The sequence below is a fragment of the Haematobia irritans genome, chromosome 2, assembly GCF_050003625.1.
Source record: "Haematobia irritans isolate KBUSLIRL chromosome 2, ASM5000362v1, whole genome shotgun sequence".
Classification (NCBI taxonomy): domain Eukaryota; kingdom Metazoa; phylum Arthropoda; class Insecta; order Diptera; family Muscidae; genus Haematobia; species Haematobia irritans.
Window position 1 is genome coordinate 114,708,066 of NC_134398.1, and position 24,503 is coordinate 114,732,568.

The window sequence follows — 24,503 nt, forward strand, 5'->3', positions numbered from 1 at the left end:
TTGTCTCGTTGAATGAATTCACATTGAGCAGGTTCGTGAGATTTGTCACATTTAACGCAAGCTCGATTTTTTGTACAGTTATTAGAAACGTGTCCCCATTGCTGACAACGCCAGCATTGCAAAACCATTCTATTGGCTTGTGGGGGCTCGAATGTTATTTTTTGCTTTAGTATATATTTTATATGCGATACGTCAGAGATTGATTTACCTGGGGCTAAATGGATCAAGAAAAGACCGGTATCGTAATTGTTTTTCCTGGAGTGATTTGTTGTAAATTTTGCTACATTTTGGACTGTGTTAGGAGACCAAATATCTAAAAACCTCTTCAGTTTCTCTAAGTCGGTATCATGTAATTCTTGAGTGTTTTCCCCGTTTCGTTTCGAATTTATCTTCATTTGCTCTCGTATTGAGATGTTGGTTGTGCATCTTTATCACTTTGTTGTTGCTTTATTTTCTGTCCGTATTTTTAGTTGTCATTGCGTAGATTTAGATATTGGGATGCATGCTTTTAGGCATTTCTTTTATTTCTGCTTTATATAAATATTGGGATATTTCAGTCCATACTTTTAGGCATTTTTATTATTTATGTGTATTTGGTTGTACCGTTTAATATGGATTGTTTGTATGACAATTGCAAGGTGGCTAACGTTCTTGAACGGTCGATTACGTGTTGGTTATGTGATGGTCATGCTCACCTTCAGTGCGCGGGTTTGAGTGGTCGACATTTCGATAAGATATTGGATCGTTCTAATGGATTACGTCGGTCGTGTTTGAAATGTAGGTCTTTGGATATAGGTTTTTATAGATTGTTCTCTGAGGCAAGGAAAGTTTTTTCTGAATTGCATAAGGACTTGTGTTTGGTTGTGAATAAGTTTAGGAAGTATGAGCGGAGGTTCTCCGCTTTTAAGTTTCCTCAGAATGTCTCTCCTAAGAGGAAAAGACCCGTGTCCTTGGTCGCTGATTATGCCTCGGTTACTACACCGACTACACCTGATTTGCATAATTGCTTTGCTTCTTCCGTTAATATAACTGATGTTCGGTCAATATCGCCTGATTCTTCTGCTGCTTCATCTGATCAACACGCTATGGGGACTCAGTCTTCTATTGGTTTTGATGATCTTAGGATTGATATGGTTTCGGCGCAATTGCCTCCGAGTAATAGTTCTACCGGTTTTTCTGCAGGTCAGTCTACTGTGAAGGATGTCATCTATTGGTTTGTCGAATACGCCTGGAAACGTGTTATATGGTCCGATGAAACAAAAACAAACCGCTTTCAATCCGATGGAAAATAATATTATTTGAAACGACCTCTTGAAAGTCTTCAAGAATACTACGTAAAGCAGACATGGAGAGGGAAGCCTCATGGTACGGGTATGATTTAATTGGTGGCAAACTTGGCCGCTGATAAAAATTGTAGGTATCATGAAAAAGGAGGACTATCTTGATATTTTGCAAACAAATTTTTGGAGGTTTGTACTTACCCTGAGGAACAAGTAATTTTTCAACAAGACGGTGACCAAAAACATTCTTGCATGATAGCAAAGAAATGGTTGTCGGAGCAAAAATTTAAAATGCTTGAATGGCCATCACCAAAGCCCCGATCTGAACCCTATTGAGAATTTGTGGTCTCTGGTCAAAAGGCGTTTGAAATTACACAAAAGAGCACCAAAAATATCGACGAGCTCTGGAGCAGAATTCAGACGGAATAGTCGGATATTCCTAAAGAAATAATAGAAAACTTGGCAGATAGTATGACAAGACGTGTAAAAAGTGTAATATTTGATTTTAATTTTTATGCATAAAGTGCAAAACTGAGAGCACCCAATCTAACATGTTGTTTATTGTAATAAATTAAATAAATAGTACAGATGTGGTCAGATGGTATTGCAATGGATCGTATCGAAGCACTTGTAGGTAGGTATAGCACTAAATAAACCAACCCCAGATTCAACATCCGCAACCTCTTGGAATAACAAATTTCATCCGATTTGGTTGAAATTTGGTATATAACAGGTTGGCTGATAAGTCCCCGGTCTTACACATAGATGGCCTCGCTAGTATTAAATGCATATTATTTTTATATAGTACCAACCTTCAAATGATTCGTGTCAAAATTTGACGTCTGTAAGTCAATTAGTTTGTGAGATAGAGCGTCTTTTGTGAAGCAACTTTTGTTATTGTGAACAAAATGGAAAAAAGCAATTTCGTGTTTTGATAAAATACTGTTTTCTGAAAAACTTGGCTTGATAATGAATTTCCGGACTCTGCCACAGGGAAATCGACAATAATTGATTGGTATGCAAAATTCAAGCGTGGTGAAATGAGCACGGAGGACGGTGAACGCAGTGTACGACCGAAAGAGGTGGTTACCGACGAAAACATCAAAAAATCCACAAAATGATTTTGAATGACCATAAAATGAAGTTGATCGAGATATCAGAGGCCTTAAAGATATCAAAGGAACGTGTTCATCAATATTTGAATATGCGGAAGCTCTGTGCAAAATGGGTGCCGCGCGAGCTCACATTTGACTAAAAAAACAACGTGTTGATGATTCTGAGCGGTGTTTACAGCTGTTAACTCGTAATAAACCCGAGTTTTTCCGTCGATATGTGACAATGGATGAAACATGGCTCCATCACTACACTCTTGAGTTCAATCGACAGTCGGCTGAGTGGACAGCGACCGGTGAACCATCTCCGAAGCGTGGAAAGACTCAAAAGTCCGCTAGCAAAGTAATGGCCTCTGTTTTTTGGGATGCGCATGGAATAATTTTTATCGATTATCTTGAGAAGGGAAAAACCATCAACAGTGACTATTATATGGCGTTATTGGAGCGTTTGAAGGTCGAAATCGCGGCAAAACGGCCCCATATGAAGAAGAAAAAAGTGTTGAGGCAAAACCGAAGGAGTACTACCAAAATGGTATCAAAAAATTGGAAGGTCGTTATAATCGTTGTATCGCTCTTGAAAGGAACTATGTTGAATAATAAAAACGAATTTTGACAAAAAAAGTGTTTTTCTTTGTTAGACCGGGGACTTATCAGCCAACCTGTTATGTCCTTTAACAGCCATGCAAATCTTTGTCCATATGGACAATGTTGTCAAACTTCGAAATATGCCATTAGCCAATGAGACTAATTCGTTAATATAACGAACATTTTCGATATTGTAATGAAATTTCTGTTCATGAACGAAACGTTTCGCACTTTTAACGAACATTTTCATTGCATTAATGAATCTCAATGAAAATTTTCTTTGGCTTAACTTTAAAGAAATTTTCTTTTCGTGTGGAAATGATAGCAGCCTTAAGTTGATTGCAATACATATAAGCCACACTGTATAGTCCCCATATACTGATCCCCACATTTGATATCCGGAGCCTCTAGGTAGACCAAATTTCATTCCATCCGGTTGATACTTGGTAAGTGGTGTTAGCATATGTCTTGTAACAATTATGCAAAAATTGATCGGTTTATATAGTCCCTATATAAACCGATCCTCAGATATGATTTTTAAGCCACCTGGAAATACAAATTTTTATGCGATCCGATTGAAATTCGGTACGTGATGTCAGTATATGTTTAATAAATGTGCGTGAAGATAAATTATAAATTTAACTAGCCGAGACACAAACCAGGTAGTTTTTGCCTACGCACCTATTGGGTTAATTACAATTTTGGGAGATAAAATTTTTTATTAAAATTCAGCATTTTCCACAATATCTGCGCAATATATTTTGGTATTAAAGTACAAATGGTTTTTGGGAAGCTTTCGAACATGACAATAACTTGAATTTATAGTGCTCGTCAAGAGCTTTCATTTGATACCAAAAAATGTAGAGCAGGTTTTTGCACGGTGGGCGCAGTTACACTTTTTTCAATTTCCGAAAACCAACTTTTAAAATATAGCAGCAAAACTAACATTTATGGGATACTTTCGACAATACAAAAATACTTGCATTTATAGTACTTTTCAAGATTTAATACCACAATATATTGCGCAGGTATTGTGGGAAAAAGGCTGAATTTTAATTAAAAAAAATTATCTCCCCAAATTGTAATTACCCATTAGGTGCGTAGGCAAAAACGACCTGGTTTGTGTATCGGCTAGTTAAATTTACAATTCATTTTCACGCACATGTTTACTAATCAATCTCTATATCGGTCCATAATTAGATCGTTACCAATTTCATTCGATCCGGGTAACATTTGGCACGTGATATCAGTATATGCCCTCTAATAATCACTCTCTATATCGGTCCATAATCATACAAAACCGTCATATAAACCGAACTCATTAGCTAAGTTGGGATTTAATTTGCTTTTTATACCCATCTAATAATCACTCTCTATATCGGTCCATAATCATACAAAACCGGCTTCTAGCCACCGTAATTTTTATCCGATGTGCTTGCAATTGATAGTCGATAGTTATTTTAGGTCCACAGACAGATGTGAAGAATAAGGTATAAATCGGTCCATTTTTTGGTATAGCCTTCATACTGATCAATCTCATGATCTAAATCATATGAGACACGTTATTTCATAAGTATAAACTAAAACGTAGTGGCAAAGAAGTCACTTTCTCTCCCGTTAAAAATGTAATTTCCATGAGGACGAACAACGGTAGTGTTCGAAATATTGGAATAATTTCAATATAAAAATCGAGATTTTATTTGTTTTATTACAACATGACATCAAGCCTTACAAACTCTACAATGGTTCTTATAAATCCCAACTCTGAAGTATCCTCCTCAAACTTTTAATTTAATGTCGGTTAGGGTACGAATTGAACCGTTTGTGAAATTCTACACTGAAAAAAAGTGAACTGTTTTATAGGAAGAATGAACTACCTCGCACGAAAATTTAACTAAATTTTACTCCACATTTTGATATTTCCACAAAGCGTTGTTAAAACCAGGAAATTTTAATGCCCTGTTGTACTTCTTAACTGCAGTTCACGAAATTACATCATCTCATAGAAGAAAAATTAACTAAAAGTAAATAAGAAAATCATTGGCGCCAAATCATGACCATAGTTCATTCTTACTATTTTTGGGAATCGTACGAAAATCTTCTTTTGCTTTAGTTCATATTGAACTTATGTGTACGGTCATTGAACTTTATACTCACGTTTAGTTCATAAAATTTTTGAGACATACTTAAAAAAAGTAAAATTTCATTAAGCTGTGGAAAATTTCGATAAAAATTATAAAATTTAACTACAAGCAAATAAATTTTTCCAATAAAAATAAGTTAAATTTAGCGTTAGTTTAACTACGGAAATTTTTTGTCTGTGTATATATTTGAAAGTAGCTATGACGAAGAGGTTTTAAAAGAAACTATCATTTGGATTAATGGTGGTGAGTTTCTAATATTGGGTCCGACTAAACTTAAGGCTGTATATAATTGTTTTTATCTCACATAAACCCTATATAGACAATCTAGAAGACAATGCACCCGAAAAAAGTGACCTCCTCTTTAAGTTAAAATGAGCTAATTTTGGAGAAAGTTGAACTTCGTATAGCGCCAAAGACATCTTTATTTGTTTCAACGATGTGATTTTCGTAAAAATTAGGAAGAATACATTCTATATATTAGTTAACATTTTCCTATATCTATATACCACTATACTTCAGAATAAAAAAGTTTAACTGAATTGTTTTTAAACACAGTTGTATTTATTTATACAGGCGCATATTTTCTTCAATAAAAGACATGTTTTCTTAATATACAGTCAGCAAAAAAAAGTTGTACACCTATCAAGTTGAAGTAAATTGTGAAACGACATGAAAAATATGAACTAAATATAAGAAATTAGGATTAGTAAAATTCCATACCTTATTCTAGTTAATGATCTATTTCTACCTGCTATTCTGTTTAGAATTTTTAAACTATATTTTACACAGAAATTTAACTTAATGAAAATAAAATGGCTAAACTAAATTGATGAACATTTTTCCCTTTAATTTCAAAAGCATTTTTCTCTGGGTGTGCAAAGAAGTTTAATACCTTGCCTTGGCAACTGTTTTACTCTGTTACTTTTTGATCTTTGAACTGGAATTTTGGCAACCAGTTCTACATATCTGGCCTTTATTGCGATCCATAATCGGAATTCCAATTTGGTTTTTTATCCGCCCCCTTAAATATTTTCTACATTTGGGCCTAAAACTTATCGGATTGTGATTACTTACCTGCGACCGTAAATAATTAAATAAAAATAAATTTAGCCTTATTTAATAATTTCATATAGTTTTTATTGGATGCTTCTTTTTGTTGTTGTTGTTGTTCTTGTAATATGTATAATTTAATTAACTACATATAATTTTTTTTTGTCATTTTCTGTGTTTGTTTGTTTCAATTAAATTAAAATATATAATTTAATAATATTTTCATATCGCAATCGTATTCCGAACGGTGTAAAGTATACCTAAAAAAACTGTGTTCTTTTTTTGTTGTTGTTTGAAAAATATAAAATGAGAAACTTATTATTTGTTGTTGTTTTTTTTTTGTTTTGTATACAATACATTACATTATTTACATTTAAGTAACGTTTAGTTCTTTTTTTTTGTTATTTTCATATTTTATTTAATTGTTTTATTTGAGAAATTTTGGACTTACTTTTTTGCTTTTTTGTGGCCTTAAAACTAGCATTACATTCTAGAGGTTTTTTTTATAGCTTAACTAAAAATATATAGTTTTTGATGTATATATTTTTTTCCATTTGAAGATTTCTATGCTTCATATTTTTCAGTGTGGTTTTAACTTAAAACAAAATGTTTGTTTTTTGTAAGTTTTTAACTTAAGCTAACTTATTTGCAATAGTTTTGAATTTGTATGATTTTACTTTTTTAGGTTTTCGTTTATTTAATTTAATTTTAAGTTAGAGTGTTTTAAACAATTGTGGGAGATTTTCATGTTGTTGTTGTTTTTTCATTTTCAATTTCATCTTCATGTTGTTGTTGTAGTTGATGTAGTTTAAGTTTGTTGTAGTTTCGTAACATTTTTATTAATATAATATAATTAAGTAGAATTATTTAATTTAATTCGTTGAACAGGTTGTATAGTTTTTGAAAAAAAAATGGAAGTTCGAAAGTTATTTTGCAAAATAAAACTGGCAAAAATCAAAACAATCATAAACGATATCCTATTTTTTTAAACGTAAATTTGATATAATAAAAATTCAATTAAAGCAAATGCAAATTTACATAACGAACACAACATTGTTTGAAATCGAAACGCTTTCACACTTAAGGTTCTTATTTTTTAAATTATTTTCAATAATTTTGGAAAACAAATTTGTGGCTATTTAAATATAAAACAATTGTCAACATATACATAGTAATTGGAAGTTCGAGTTTAATGCCAATATATAATTTAATCATCTACGTAAAGGAAAGCAAAAAAATACACAATTCGAATGAAACATATTTAAGAAAACAAAACTTTTTCATTTAAAATGGTTTAAATTGAAATATTTTGTAACATGAAAATATATTGTCCTGAAATTGGTTTACTTGAGTGAGTGAAAATAGATTAAAGCCCCGGGCGGTGGACTCACATTAGCCAATAAAAGGAATTGGTTGATATGTTGAGCGACTTTTTAATTTTTTATTCATATAAACCAATTTGCTTCAACTCTCAATTTTTTTGTTTAATAAAAATTTAAATGCAATATTAAACATAAAAGTATTTGAGACATTTCTCAATTTCAATTAGAAGTTACTCGTATCTTGAAGTAAACGTATCGCGGGTTTCTCAATGACGGAGTGAAGAGGTTGTATTGTTGGACTGAAGAGCAAAAGTTCCAGCTATTGCTTAGAAATCATAGGAGATTTCGTTCGATATCGAGAAATCGGTCGTTAGGTTCTAATTACGTAGACCACAAAACTTATTTGTAAACAACGGCCTTGGCCACATTGAATAGGTGTATGATTATAAATTGTCTTATGATAAACCTATTACAGGTGCTGTATTTGTCATCAGCTGAGTGCTAAAAATACATGCGTATGTCATTTACATAAAGGCCATTTTTAACAATTAGAATGCTTAGCTTAAGAGAGAGGAGGACCCTCACCACATTAGATTCCAATACAAATTGAAATTATATCTCCCTTTTTTGAAAGGTGCTCTGAAAGAAGAGTCTTCTTTTATGAGGAATGACATTTTAGACTTGCAAAGTTTTCTTCTAAATTTAAAAATTGCTTTATTTTATAAGAAAGGGAAAATTTCATTCCGGAGGAAAGCATTTTTTTTTGTAGTTGGAAATATGCCCCAATGTTGGCGAGGAACTAGAATAAATTGCAATTGATGAGCTTTAGACTAGAAGTTAGTCTTTAACCCTCTGAGGCGTGATCTCCCTGTGGTAACTTTTGACTTTTATTATTGCATAACTCTGTATCTTTCCTGATCTCTCTGTACTAATTAGTACAGGAAATGATAAACCATCATATTTGAAATATATGCATGAATAAAATTGAAATGAGTCTACCGGGACATCATCACATAAAATCATTTTGATAAATTTATGAATTTAAAATCTGAAAAATAAATACATAAATCTTTTATAGTGTATTCTGGAGATGGAGATTGACATAAATAAGGAGAAATTGAAAAACGGGTTAGAATTAAGACAAACTCTCCTTTATTGAAAGAACAAATCAAAAAACTGAGAAAGGATGGATTTCTTACATTTACAAATAATAAAAAATAATCCCACTAACTAATTAACTTCTCGGTCATCATTTTTGTACTGCTTTTTGGCCTTCAAATTAGAACTTTATCAAATATGATATGTATCGAAGAAAAACCTATGTAATGTTTTCTCCTGAATGTTCTTTGACATTTACACAAAGAGCATTTAGTATTAAGAGGAAGTTTTATCATAGCAAAACTGCAGAGCTATAGGTCTCCGCCAATATAATTTTTCTAAAGAAATAATTTCCTGTAGTTTACTTCTATGAGGCTTTCAAATGTACTGCCACTTGACCTGAAAATTATCAAAAACATTCAATAAAGTTCGAGAAAATTCAGTAATCTATCACACACAAAAGTTATTGATATTTTTCGATGCAAAAGACAAGAGCCATACCGATGCAAACTTAACTTCGAAGTTAAGTTGGCAGAGACCACTAATGCTTCAGTTTTGCAATGACAAATCCCCTTTCATTTAACTGGGAATTTGATATGGATACATATTTCTTTTTTTATACAGATATCATGGAAATTACCTAACTAGTGCTTGAACACTATTTTCGAAATCCCTAAACTCTTCAAAGCGTTGAGAAGCAGGAAAATGTGAAAACTTCTTTATTCAAATGTCCTATGGGGGCCTAAATATATTTCGCTCGTTTTAAGAAATTTTCAAAAAACTTTCTCGACCTTTTGATTAAGGAGAAAATTAAAATTTCATTGTAAACCACAAACTTAACAACTAAAACAAGAATTGACAATAAACATAATATAAGATATAAATTTCTTAAACAAAGATAATAACTAAAAAAATTTATATCGAAAGCAAAATACAAAATTACTAGAATAAGTACATTTAGTAATGACAGAAGAAAAGTAAAGTAAAAATCGTCTCTATAGGAGATAATATGTGTATATAAAATTTGTAATAAAATTGAGCAAACTTTTTTTTATCCAAAAACCAGACCAAAAAATGCCTATGCCTTCATTCACAATTAATATACGAAGTATAAATACTCTGGCAGCTTTTCTGGTTTCCATTTTCACTTGATTACACATACACAAAATAAAAATTAAATCTACGAAAAATATATATGGGGCACCTTTCCTCTATAACTATATAAAACAAAAATATTATCATATTGTATAACTGGGCATTCCAGGCATAGGTGGTTGGTGGCTTGGATATATTCTTTCTAGCTTATGAAATTAATATAGAAACTAATTAATTTTCGACATAATGAGAAACACATAATGTTTGCAATAATAATAAGAATTATAATAAAAATAATATTGAAATATCAAAATAAAAAATCTATTAACTTAACTAATATTAACAAAAAAAAAAAATAGAAACTAATATAAAGCAATACAACTATAAAAAGTAATGTGTATATATTAAGTAAATTTATTTATTTTGTTTTAAATTAAAAAATGGCAACATTCAAAAAATTGTTTTCATTTTCGTTGATATCGTTACATGAACTTATCGGTAGATGTGTATAAAAAGATGATTTCGATAACATATGGGACAAAACAAAATCCATATAAAAAAATTTTATAAAAATATTTTTGTTTTCTCCTCTTCTCAGCAGACAAAAGGCGTGTGTGTAATCGAAACATGATGAAGTTGCTTAAATGATGGTGACAGTGATATTTGATGACGATGATGGTTGCGATGATTTCGAATATATTTTCTATCTTCTGATATTCAGGATTCTGCTCTTAGCTGACCTCTCATTTTCAGGCTGGCCATAGATGATGTAAATGATATTTGATGGTTTTTATTCGCATATATGGTCGTTTTATCATATATGATAATGTATGTAGAATCTCACTTTCACTTAGCTAAATTCATAACAATAAGTGCACATATTTGTCCATTTTCATAAAAAAAAATGATAAAGTATTTTTTAACATAGAACGCATTTTTCAAAAGGGGCGTTATTTAAGTGCAATGGGATTAGTACTGGAGATTTGTAAGATAGTTTTCGTTTTTCTGAGATTCTTAAGTTTTGCATTTAGCAATTATTTCGTTTTTTTTTCTGTTGAGAAAACATTTCGTAACATCTGAAAGGAGTGGGGTGTTTACTTTGTTTTTGTCTATCTCCCTTTCTGTGGCTAGGAGAAAATCTATGGTTGGTGGCTTAGCTCTGGATGGAAAGGATGCGAAAATGGTATGCATGTATATGGGTGCGTTTGTATGCGTTATGCTTGTATGGGATGGTGTATCTATATGTATGTATATGAAAATTTATACAATTATTTCACGTATAACACGACGATTTCGTGAATTTGGTGTGGACGAGTATTCACCCTCGAAACTATCATCGTAACTCAGAGACATGTGCTGTTGTGGCGACATAACTTCATCTTGTTCCATATGCTCCATATTGTATGGATTTGGCAAACCGCTTACGTCGTGGTATGGTGAATCTGAAATATAAAAACGAAACAATTAATATCTACCTCCGTTAAAATGGCTTTATTTTTATGGGTTGATGTGTGTGTGTGTGTGTGTGGAGTAAATCCAAGTAAAAACAAAAATAATAAAAATCTTAATAAAATATATCACAAAGTGTTGCTACTCATAAATATTTGGGATTTTCGACTTTTATCATACGATGTAAAGAGAATTTTTGGAAACAAAACAAAAACTAAGTTTACTAAATTCTACTGATTGTAGATATGATGCAAAATCTTAAACAAGACAAAAATAAAATTATAAACGCAATAAAAACATTTTCGTAAAATTAATGAAATTTTGTAATTATAATTGAGCCAAGGAAACAATTTCATAAACATTAAGAACATTTTCGTTATTAGTATGAACATACTAATATTATTGACTAAATTTTTCATTGTATCAATGAATAGACTTTAGCATATCGATAAATCAATTCATTGTCTCAATTTTACATTTTTTTTTTGGTGTGGAGATATGGAATATATTTATCGTATACCAACTTCGATTACACAAAAATTCAATATAATATTTTTTTGAAAATTATTTCGTATAATAATTATGCCCTGTGCTAAAAAACAATATTTTGTAATTTTTCGTTTGCTATTACGAACTTGGAAATAATTTGGTGTTTTGTGCAATTAAATATTATTATATATAATTTATTAAATGTATGTTTATGTAGGTGCATTAAACAACCTAAAAAATCAGCAATAATAATGTGTATTTTCTTTTCAGTTGCACTACGGAAAACTTACATTAACAGCGCTCTGTTAGAGCGTAACATCCTGGATTATATCCGCTGTTGATATTGAGAAAGCATTTAAAAAAAGGGAACACACATCCCAACAAAATTTTATTAAAATTATAAAAATATTTCGAAATCAAAATGAAACCAATCAAAAAAGAAGAAAGGAGAAAAGAGAATGCAACGTATCAATTAGTCTAACGTTTGTTGGCAGTAGTTCTTTTTTTATTTATTTTATAAATTTGAAAGAGTTTATATTCCATTAAACCCATTTTTTTATTCTGTTAGTATATAATGGAAATGCTAGTGTTTTTTTTTTATATTTTTGCCTTTCCTATGAACATTTCTAAGGGATTGTATAAATCCTTGGGTCAAGGCATAACCTCAGTTCATAAAAGCCCTGATAAGCATAAGGGGTGTACAAATAGCAAAAACAACCCAACCACAATTTAGTCAAATGTAAGAACATAGTTTTAAAAATAATGTTTTCATTAATTGCTGATAAATGTTATCGAATATTCTATAGTAATTTCCACGAAATTGTCCACTTCAATAGCAAACGCATGTTTTGCTTGTTTTCAAGGCAAATTTTCTATTATTTTTTATAGCTTTGAGCCCTTCAGCCGCCCTTCAGTCGTCACAAACAAGATGCAAGGTGTCTTACAATAATTACATACTCAGTCAATCAAGTAAATATGGAGTCTACGGAGGTAATCTCAGACATCATATACTCTCTAATTTGGGTAAAATTATATGTAACATATAGGTAATGACACGCTTGATAAGCTTTGTGATTTAAGCTACATTTGCTGTCAACGCTTTTCAAATAGAGATGGGATTGCACCGGATATGCAACAGCAAACTGCCACAGAAAGCAAGCCATTGATACTGACCAAATGAAATGGAAATCCTAGTTTTGTTTCGTCGTTCGTAAACAGACTGACCAATGTTACGCAACAACGATTTTGTATTGACAATTTTAACAAAGAGCGTTAACTTTGAATCTCAACTGAATTGTAAATTTAAATAATTAAATTTAAAGTTTTAAAGATGGGAAAAGTTAATAAATACATCTAATGAGAGAGTGCACCGAATGCCATGAATTGCGATAGAAATTCTTTGTGTGCAATTTCATTCGAATATCAGAATCATAAAAAAGTGTATAAATACACGCAAAAAAATAATTCTTTCCTCCCAAACGAAATTTCAGACAAACAAAGTTCGTTTCTCATTTGCTTTTCGCTATAAGGAAGTGTATTTGGAAGAAAAGTATATACTTTTTGTGATAAATGTTTATTCTTTTCCAGGATGTAAAAACAATTTCATAAAGACAAACTCAAAAAAAAACATTGTTTTCTTGCTAATTGCATTTTCCCTCACATCTTTCTCACATCGACGATGTTTTTTAGTTCTTAACACCTTTTCCTGTAATACCAACAATGTACAAGAAATTACATGATTTTATAAATTGTTAAAATTTTTTTACCTTTCGCCTGGACGGAGAATCGAACCGTGGACCATGCACTTTGTAAGCCAACACACTAACCACTGAGCTATATACCTGTTATGGCCATCAATAGATAAATATCCATATAAGTTACATGTATATAGCGTAGCTTGCGGCGCCCACGACCGAATAAACAAAGTTTATTTAACAGAAACAAACATTTATTTAGGCACCGTGGAGCAGTGGTTGCTACGTCCGACTTGCATGCCAAGGGTCGTGGGTTCGATCTCTGCTTCGACCAAAGTTTTTTTATTTTTATTTTTTTACATATATTCCAGATATGTTCGGAAGATTCCGAAAAAATGTTCAACATTACATTGTAGTATATTACATTTTGACCTAAAGTCAGAAAAGAACAGTGTTTGATATAAACGAAATGGACTGTGTTGTTGTTTCAAAAATAACTTTTTTTTATTGAAAAAATAAAAATTTTGTAACAAACGAATTTTTTTGGTGATAAAAGTTTAAAATTTTCGAAGCAATTCAAAAAACTCTAATAAAAGAAAAACGTTTTCGGTACACGTTTTCCAAACGTTTTTTTTCTTTGCGTGTATTCAATTTACATGTTCCAAAGTAATTTTTTCCAAATATATTTGGTTCTGAAAAGATATTGGACTAATATAAAAGATTGCGCAACCTAAATTTTAGGATATGCAATTTAATTGTGCAAATTGCGTATACTAAAATCAAGGGAAAATTTTTAAAGAAATCATAAATAAAGGAATGTTTATAATCTTCGCTTTAAGAAGCAAGACAAATTTCTTTGAAACTAATGAAAGACAATTATCTATTAAATAAATAATTATTCATCTAACTGAGATATGGAATCTTTTGAAAAAAGCTTAAAAAATATACAAAATCCCCAAGTAAAAGATTTTTAAGAAGTATTGGAATTTTTTAACTGTCATTTATTTGGACTGAATGCCTTTGTTAATAGATCGCTAAAATAGAACGAAAATTCGATCTGTATCTGTATCCTAAATAGCTCTAGATAGTTCCCAAAAAACTCTTTATTTCAAAGAAGCACCATCGTTGGCACGCAATAAATACCAAAAACAGAAAATGTCACATTGATTGAAGTCAAGTAAACTTTTGTCGCAGTGTACTTGAAATAATTTCACCAAGTAGTTTTATAATCTTTAGTAGATAACATATAAAAACCTTAAAAGTTCTTTATATCTACATACGTTTTATAATTGAAACAATATTAAACGATTTCATTTTCCATAATATTTAGCACATTCGTAATATTCTCTTTTTAGCTTGAATACAAATCCTTGAGATCCTAACCTAACCTACATTAGTAAAATTTTCTTGTTTGAAATTCATTTAAGATAAGGTGAGTTCATTCTATATGGATCTAAATTGCTCACCCGCCTACCTCCTTTTCTTTTGAAGTGTGACATTATTGTTTTTTTTGTTTGTTTTTTTTTTTTTGTTCCTTCATTCTTGTCTTAAGTAAGGAATACAATGACTTTGAGCAAAGGTTCAACGACAAAGCACCTGTTACCAGAATGATTTCACAGGCAAACAAACGCAAGCACATGAGCCTATGAAGGCAAACACAAACACTGTCAAATTCATCAATGTATGTCTATATATGCAAACATATTCATATTGGGATATGATAAACCACACACTGTATTTCATTAGGATAGGAACACAGAAGATTTGTAGTTCTAAATAGGTTCTGAATGTTTGATGTTCTAAACGACCACCTCTAATAATTATACAAGAAGAAATAAATTAGAATTTAAAGAATTATTTAACTAGAAACATAAGTTATCTATTCATTGTTACGCACAATACAATTGCAATTTATACAATTCGAAATAATATCTCACAATACGACTTTAACGGAGGGACGTAAATTTCATAGTGTCTTAAGTTTAAAGAAATCAATTTTTAACGCAAATATGAACTTTATTAAGAAATTTGTTCTAAATATTGTATAAATTGCGTATATGTTGTGAACGTTTTATGTGGAAAATATATACAGACAAAATTAAGCCTCGACGAGTACAAGTTTCAAATTGCCATCGACTTATAATGATTGGTTAGGTTAGGTATTGTGGCAGCCCACTTAGTTTAGGCTCTCTTAAACTACACTGGTAGAAAAATGTTTCGTATTATTAACGAACGGGCTTCGTTGATTATTTTTCGTTAATATTACGAAATTTTTCGTTATAAGAACGAAAGTGATCGTTAATACAACGAAATCAATCGTTAAAAGACAATTTTGTGTTTTGGGTTTTCGTTATATTAATGAAACACGTTTCGTTAATATTACGAATATTAACTTTGTAATTTTTTCAAGAATTAGAATAAAAAATTTTTCCAAGATGAAATTATTATAATCATTTGCACATAGAGAGTAAATTTTGGAAACTTTTAAACTAAACAGTCGTTTTATATACTCTGAAACTGGAATTGAAAATTTCATTTATAAAACGAAATCGATCGTTAATATAATGATATGGCTCGTTAAAAAATAAATTTTAAATTGTTATATTTCGTCATATTAATGAAATATGTTCATTAATAATACGAATGGGAGTTTGAGTATTTCTGCCTCTCCTTACTCTCTCTCTAAAACATCTCTTCATACTCTCTCTAGCGTGTATGTAATTGGTACATACACATCTTAGTATGGCAATAAGCACATGTGTGCGTGTGCGTCTTGAAAAACAAACGGTAAAAAGTTCAACAGAAAACTTGTCTGATGGGCAAACATTAACAACATTTACGTTCTTTTCGCTGAAGAGTGCACACGCTCATTACAGTTTCGTTGTGAATAATAAACATAGATGGGTGAGGTGAGTTAAATTGGTGTTTTTTGTATATTCGCAAGAAATTTAGTGTACATTTTTAATCTTTAGTGAAAATACCCCGGGGAAGTGAACTTTCAGATGAAGAAGGCGGAACAATTACGGTGATGAACCTTGGTTGCACAAAAATTGGATAAATGAACACGGTGATACGATTATCATTTTTTGATCTTAGAAATAAGAGGCTTGTTTTCTTAAGTGAAAGTCACAATATATGTTTATTATATTACTTAATTTATCATTATATATTATTTCTTACTGTATATAAACCATATTTCAAAGATCTTAACAAAAAATAATACACTGCCAATTACTACACTCAAATGCGCTAATTGGTTGGGTTTCATTAATATAACGTTTGTGTTCATTTATACAACGTTCGCCTTTCATTCATACAATGAATAATTTTCATTCATACAACGTATAAGCTGCACCGATACAACGAATAAATTTCATTCATACAACGAATAATATTCGTTAATACAACGAAAAGGCTACGTAATAGCAACGTAATTATTCGTTAATACTACGAAATGTATTCCATAAAGTTTTTCGTAAATATAACGTAAAATTACGTTGTTATAACGAAATGCTACGTTGGCTGACTTTTAATGAAGAATTTCGTTAATACAACGTAGAAATTCATCGTATTAACGAAACTTTTTCTACCAGTGTAGTAGCGAGTACCAAGTACTACATGTAATTCACAGAAAGTAATGTAACCATAAGTTTACTCAAACTTTAGACTTTTTATTTTTTTAATACTATTATTATAATTTTGTATAATATTTCATAAGAAATATCATAGAAAATTTACTTTACTTAAATTTCATAAATATTCCATGTTGGTTCTAGACTCTCTTGAAAAGAAGAATTTTCTTTATTCAAAATTGTATACGACAACTTTCATGAGAGTTGTTTCTTTAATTCCCGATAGGAATAAACACACATCATATTTACTTTCCAGTGGCTCTATTTTGCTGAACTGCAGTATTAAAACCAAATAGATAAAGGCTCATAGGCATGTGTGGCAAAAAGTCTTGAATAAATAAATGATAAGAGGGTGATATGCTTCTGACTTGTCCGTCTTGCTCTGTTTCCTTTTATCTTGAGCTTTTTCCACATTCATTTCCGGCGGCAAAACTAGAATTATCCCAAAGCAACCTGACATTTTCAAGAAATTTTTCAAAATTGACAGATATGTCTTATTCATATATACGCAAAGAAAAAACACAAACCCTCATATTTAAACTGGAAGTTTAAATGAACTTTAAAAACTGCCTTGCTAAATTTCATTCAATACTCCAAGATAATGCTAACCAATGCTGCCATACTATGTTGTCAAGTGCAATATGACTAAACTCTATGTGCAGTCCCTAATCATCTTTGAAATGCCCCTTCTCTCGAAGTTTTAGACCAACCACATTAATTATAGGTCTTACTTATGGCTATGTAAAATTTTCGATACTAAATAATTCAAGCAATGACTTCGAAAAGCACTTGCTTTTGTATTGTAGATGACCTGAGAGTGTTTTGGTTTAGTGTAAGGGACACAAAAGATATCAACTCAGTTCTACAATCATACAGAATGCAGGCCCATGTGGACCTATAATGTATTCACCTCAGACATACAAACTTTCCCTGCAACCACAATCGTCTAGTCATCAGTTTTATCTGTCTGACTATGTGTCTGCCTTGCAATGGTCTTCTCTAGTAATTATCCTTACTTGCGATGGTATAAGCGATTGTCCGTGTATATGTGAGTGTGTGTGGTTGTGTGTAATCCAACACTGCAGCTTGTGACTATCATATATCCATGGACCAATAGGGCATTCATTCGTTATTCATTGACGCATAAATGTTGCAAAGAGACTACCATCATCAATTACCCGTATTGGTCCATACATCTTCCATTTACCAGAGATAAAAAATTAAGTAAATACCTCCTTTGGCGTGCGTAAGTTGAATTGCGATACTGTGTTTCTGTCCGTATACTTGTCCTGACCACTGGTAATTGAAATACGGATGTTTTGTTTGCTTTCCAACCGAACGATCTAAGCAATTACATTGGTAAGTATTCAATCGTTATCCTAGTTCTATGTACATATTTATGTATATGTCTCAAGAGAGGCACAGTGGGTTTTATTTATTGAGCACATGGGCAGTTGGAAAATATTCCATCAGTTATGGAGATATCGGTCTCTATGAGAATCACTTCCCAGCAAAATAAAACGTATCCCAAAAGCAATAAATATGTTCTTTTTGGATCCGGAAGTGATGCAGAATTGTCTCAGAAGCAATGAATTTTACATGCACGCAAACCTTTGAAAAACGTGTACCAAAAACGTTTTTCTTTTGTTAGAGTTTTTTGAATTGCTTCGAAAATTTTAAACTTTTGTCACCAAAAAAATTCGTTTGTTACAAAATTTTTATTTTTTTCAATTAAAGAAATTATTTTTGAACTTGACTTTAAGTTTTTAATGATACACATTTTACAGTTCATAGTAAAAATTTAATATAGTATTATGTAATGTTGAACATCTTTTCGGAGTCTTCCGAACATATCTGGAATATATGTAAACAAAAACTTTTTAGTGTTCGGTCGAAGCAGGAATCGAACCCACGACCCATGGCATGCAAGGCTGACGTGCCAACCACTGCTCCACGGTGCCCAACTAAATGTATGTTTCTGTTAAATAAAGTTTGTTCAATCGGCTCGTGGGCGCCGCAAGCTATGCTATATAAATATAACTTATTAATTGTCTATTGATGACATTAACAGCTACATAGCTCAGTGGATAGAGTGTTGGCTTACAAATTACATGGTCCCCGGTTCGATTCTCCGTCCAGGCGAAATGTAAAATTTAAAAAAAATTATAAACTCGAATAATTTCTTCTACATTGTTTGTATTACAGAAAAAGGTGATAAGAACTAAAACACCTTGTGGAAGTGAGAAAGATGTGAAGGAAAATGCAGTTAGCCAGAAAAGATTGTTTTTTTTTTAAGTTAGTCTTTATGAAATAGTTTTTACATCCTGGAAAAGAATAAACAATTATCACAAAAAGTATATACTTTACTTCCAATAAAGTTCCTTAAATGAAAAGCAAATGAGAAACGAACTTTATTTGTCTAAAATTTCGTTTGGGAGGAAAGAATTATTTTTTTGCGTGTGGGCTTGTTATGGGAAATTCCATAACAAGAACTTCTTCTGAAGTGAAATAATCCATTTCTAGAGGAGCATTTTTGAATGTACATTAAAATAATGGCATAGGAAGAATTTCCAATTTTTTTTGCTTGGTTATTATATACAGATTGTACGCCTTTCATGATAAATAAAAACAATAAACCTAACCTAACCTAAATATTAAAATAAGTTAAAATAAAATAACTATATTAACGAAATTTTAACAACAGTATTTTTTATTTATGTAAATTAAATAGAAAAAAAATAAAACTAATTAAACTGTATTACATTCAATGCAATTAAATAAAATTAATTTACATTAAATCAAATTATATTAGAATAATTTTCCATGGTGCTATCATTGAAGTTTATAAATCCGCATTTCTGACTACGATAGCAATTATCAAGATGATCTTAAAGAAACTTCTTTAAAGACAAATTCTAATGTATTTGAATTCTAAAGTTACAAGCCTTTCAATCCATAGTGCATAAAGTGTTTGCTATAAAAACTCATGGTGATTTATTGGCAATATCAGTATCAATTAATGCGATGGAGATAGGCATATATTCAACATATGCAAGACGAAGAGTATCCAGTATATCAACAAATATATATCTTCCAAATGAATCGATTAAAAAATGTTTTATATTTTTCCCATAAATTAACTTAAGTAATTATTTGTTTGTCCCTCTATACCTTTTCGTCAATAATGTTCATTAATTTAAATTTCATTGTACATATTATATATATATATTTATTCCTTATCCCTTACGTACTCGTATTTGCACATGTATTTGTTTTTAAACCACATAGTGTTTAAATAAAAAAAGAAGTGATTCACTAGCACACACGCATCGAAACAAATAAAACGGGGATACGTGGGAAAAGTATGGCTTCATATAAAACATTGGCTACTTCCATGTCATCACCTACAAATTAACGGGAAATTTCGGGGGTATTACTGGAAAGGGTAGTATAGGAAAAAATGCAACCACAAATACATTAAATAAAGTTTCGAATTGTGTTCTTATATTTAATAGCTTTATCACTCATTGCTTTTTTCGTTTTATTTTGATGTCAGAGCCACGGATTTACATATAGGCAGTAGCAAGCGTCATTGTGATTATTATCCCTGCAAACATTTACGGAAGCATTAGTCGTAATATGTTGGAGAACAACTATAAGGACTTAACAAAAGGGAACGAAGGGGGTTTCTTTAATCTACATCAATGTGGTTACTTTTCGTATTAAAATTATTTTAAAAATATCAAATATTGCAGAAGTGTGGTGACCTGTAAATCATTTTTCTTCTTCTCAATAGAAAATGTTTGCAGGGTAAACGTATGTGTACGCGTATTCCTATGCATTCACTTTTCACATTGCGAGTACATTTTGCGCACGTAGTTGTAAGTGGCATCGTGATGATAGCACTCCCACATCTATAAATACATTGTCAGAATGTGATGCGAGCATGTTCTGGCCTATAGAGCGAATGGAAATTGTCAATTTCCGTATCCTGTTATCTGATTGAAAATTCAGCATGGCGATTCAATGTTTGTCCAATGCATATAACACATTACAGACTTTATTTAATTCTTTTTCTGATGCATTTATCAAGGGGAGGATGAGTTTGAATCTTGGCTGATAAACTAGGGTGGAACGAAAGTCATCGAAATGATCTTGTACATTATATTATACAGAGTTGGAATCCTATAAAATTTTAGCTATAAGATAAATGCATTGGCGTTATGTTGATACGTCCAAGGGACTCGTATACACGCAAAGAGAAACAAAGTTTGGAAAACGTGTACCGGAAACGTTTTTCTTTTGTTAAAGTTTTTTGGCTTTTTCGAAAATTTTAAACTTTTATCCAAAAAAAAAAATGTTTTGGTTACAAAATTTATTTTCGCAGTAAAGAAAATAATTTTTGAATTAAAAACACAGTCCATTTCGTTTATATCAAGCACTGTTCTTTTCTGACCTTAAGTCATTAATAAGACACATTTTGAAGTTTCATAGTAAAAATTTAATATTGTAGTGTGATGTCGAACATCCTTTCGGAATATTCCGAACATATTTGGAATATATGTAAAAAAAACGTTTTGGTGTTCAGTCGAAGCAGGGATTGAACCCACGACCCTTGGTATGCAAGGCGGGCATACTAACCATTGCGCCACGGTGCCCCACTAAATGTATGTTTCTGTTAAATAAAGATTCTTTAATTGGCTCGTGAGCGCCGAAAATGCTATACTATATAAATATAACTGTGTGACTTTTTGCGTTGCTTGTGCGTTGATGGCTTTAGCGAAAATTGCCTGTTGATGACAATGACACCTAGTAGCCCAGTGTTGGATTACAAACTGTCCGCGGTTCTATTTTCCGTCCAGGCGAAAGGTAAACAAATTATAAAATCTAATCATTTCTTCTACATGGTTTGTATTACAGAAAAAGGTGCTAAGAACTAAAAAAAACTCGTGGAAGTGAGAAAGATTTGATGGAAAATGCAATTAACGAGAAAAGACTTTTCTCTTTGGGTTAGTCATATGAAATTGTTTTTACACCCTATAAAAGAATAAACGATTATAGCAAAAAGTATATACTTTTCTTCCCAATTAAATTCCTTACAGCGAAGAGCAAATCTATCTTTGTTCGTTTGGGAGGAAAAATATTTTTTTTTGGTGTTGGTATTTGAAATTTCAGTTCTAAGTTGGATCAATAAAAAAATAAGGAAATTTGCCTTCATTTCGCCATAACAATGGACCAATTTTAGAATTGTCTTTATTTGTCAGTAAATGTTGTTCTAAGTGTATGTTACTAAATATCAAATACCTCTACTCTCATATTTTCTGTGAGTCAACTACGTAAATTTAAATATTTTTCTCATCTTTTCCGTATACTGAAACATTTTGTATCAGTCCAAGGTACGTATATACCAAAGTGTTATTCATTTAAATCTACCTATTTGGTCTCTAGTAGATTTCCAGCACATAGAATCAATTGAAAATATACACATTACTGTTTTGCCACACATTCGTCATTATAGAAAATAATCAGAGCTAAAGGCAACAAAAAAAATGTTCAATAAGTGTGTGAGTAAGTGTTCACCTAATTGAATGTGTTTTCAATTAGCCATTTACTATTCAAGTAGGACTTGCGATATGAGATATCCAGAAATATCATAAATACCATAGGAGTACTCATTGTTTCGATGACTAAATGTTTTTTTCATATCTCTTCCGTGTATTTAAAAATGCAATGCAATTTTAGTAACCTTTTCGAAATGAAAATATACGTGGCCAAATATTTAATCCCTATCTTTTGTGTATTTATTTTCAATTTGAATACATTGTCTAATTGGATATGAACATTTTCATTTTTATAGAATAAATTCAATTAAAGTGAGCTTTTGTCAAAACTTCTCTGTATTTAACTATTATTGTTTTTGTATACAAACATAAAAATACAATCAAAATTGGGTACAAAGAAATTTTTCAATATACATATATACATTTTTATAGTCATGAAAATTCTCGTGTTGTTGGCCACTTTATATAAATTAGGTGAATGGGCCATTATAATTTTATTTTGCGTAGTTTGGCTTCCTTTAATAATAATTGCTTCAATTTTCAAAACGAAAACTGCAAAAATATAACTGAAGTCAGACAAATTTTTAGTTAAAAATGATATAAAATTGTATGGAAATTGCCCAAGGTATTGAAATGAATTGAAATACGGATTTTCAGAGCGATGAAACGAATATTGTAGCATACATTAAATACTCTCATAAAAAGGGGACACTTAAGCCAATTTAACTTTAGCTAATGAAAGCTATATATATATATATATATATATATATATATATATATATATATATATATATATATATATATATATATATATATATATATATATATATATATATATATATATATATATATATATATATATATATATATATATATACTTTATGAAAATTTGGTTTATTTTAGTAAATAAAGGGTGATTTGTTAAGAGCTTGATAACTTTTTTTAAAAAAAAAACGCATAAAATTTGCAAAATCTCATCGGTTCTTTATTTGAAACGTTAGATTGGTCCATGACATTTACTTTTTGAAGATAATTTCATTTAAATGTTGACCGCGGCTGCGTCTTAGGTGGTCCATTCGGAAAGTCCAATTTTGTGCAACTTTTTCGAGCATTTCGGCCGGAATAGCCCGAATTTCTTCGGAAATGTTGTCTTCCAAAGCTGGAATAGTTGCTGGCTTATTTCTGTTGACTTTAGACTTGACGTAGCCCCACAAAAAATAGTCTAAAGGCGTCAAATCGCATGATCTTGGTGGCCAACTTACCGGTCCATTTCTTGAGATGAATTGTTCTCCGAAGTTTTCCCTCAAAATGGCCATAGAATCGCGAGCTGTGTGGCATGTAGCGCCATCTTGTTGAAACCACATGTCAACCAAGTTCAGTTCTTCCATTTTTGGCAACAAAAAGTTTGTTAGCATCGAACGATAGCGATCGCCATTCACCGTAACGTTGCGTCCAACAGCATCTTTGAAAAAATACGGTCCAATGATTCCACCAGCGTACAAACCACACCAAACAGTGCATTTTTCGGGATGCATGGGCAGTTCTTGAACGGCTTCTGGTTGCTCTTCACTCCAAATGCGGCAATTTTGCTTATTTACGTAGCCATTCAACCAGAAATGAGCCTCATCGCTGAACAAAATTTGTCGATAAAAAAGCGGATTTTCTGCCACTGATTTTGGTAATAAAATTCAATGATTTGCAAGCGTTGCTAGTTAGTAAGTCTATTCATGATGAAATGTCAAAGCATACTGAGCATCTTTCTCTTTGACACCATGTCTGAAATCCCACGTGATTTGTCAAATACTAATGCATGAAAATCCTAACCTCAAAAGAATCACCCTTTAGAACTATAAAGAGAATAAATTTTACTTTCGCACAAAGTAGTTCAAAATTTCTTAAAATATTTGAACGAAGAATTTTGAGCTTCATATAACGCTAAAGATATTTTTACCAATTCCAACTTCAAATTCCAACTTACAAATTCCAACTTCA

The 24,503-nt window shown here is 31.2% G+C and overlaps 1 protein-coding gene across 2 annotated transcripts in view; it reads right to left on the reverse strand.

The window, feature by feature from the left end:
* Positions 1-10,077: 10,077 nt before the first annotated feature.
* Positions 10,078-24,503, reverse strand: part of ed (hemicentin protein echinoid) — a 432,072-nt gene continuing 417,646 nt past the window's right edge. For both annotated transcript variants that reach the window (XM_075295915.1, XM_075295916.1), the window contains exon 9: positions 10,078-11,128. In XM_075295915.1, the coding sequence (XP_075152030.1) occupies positions 10,947-11,128 (182 nt within the window). In that variant the 3' untranslated portion in view covers positions 10,078-10,946. The remainder of the gene's footprint in view (positions 11,129-24,503) is intronic.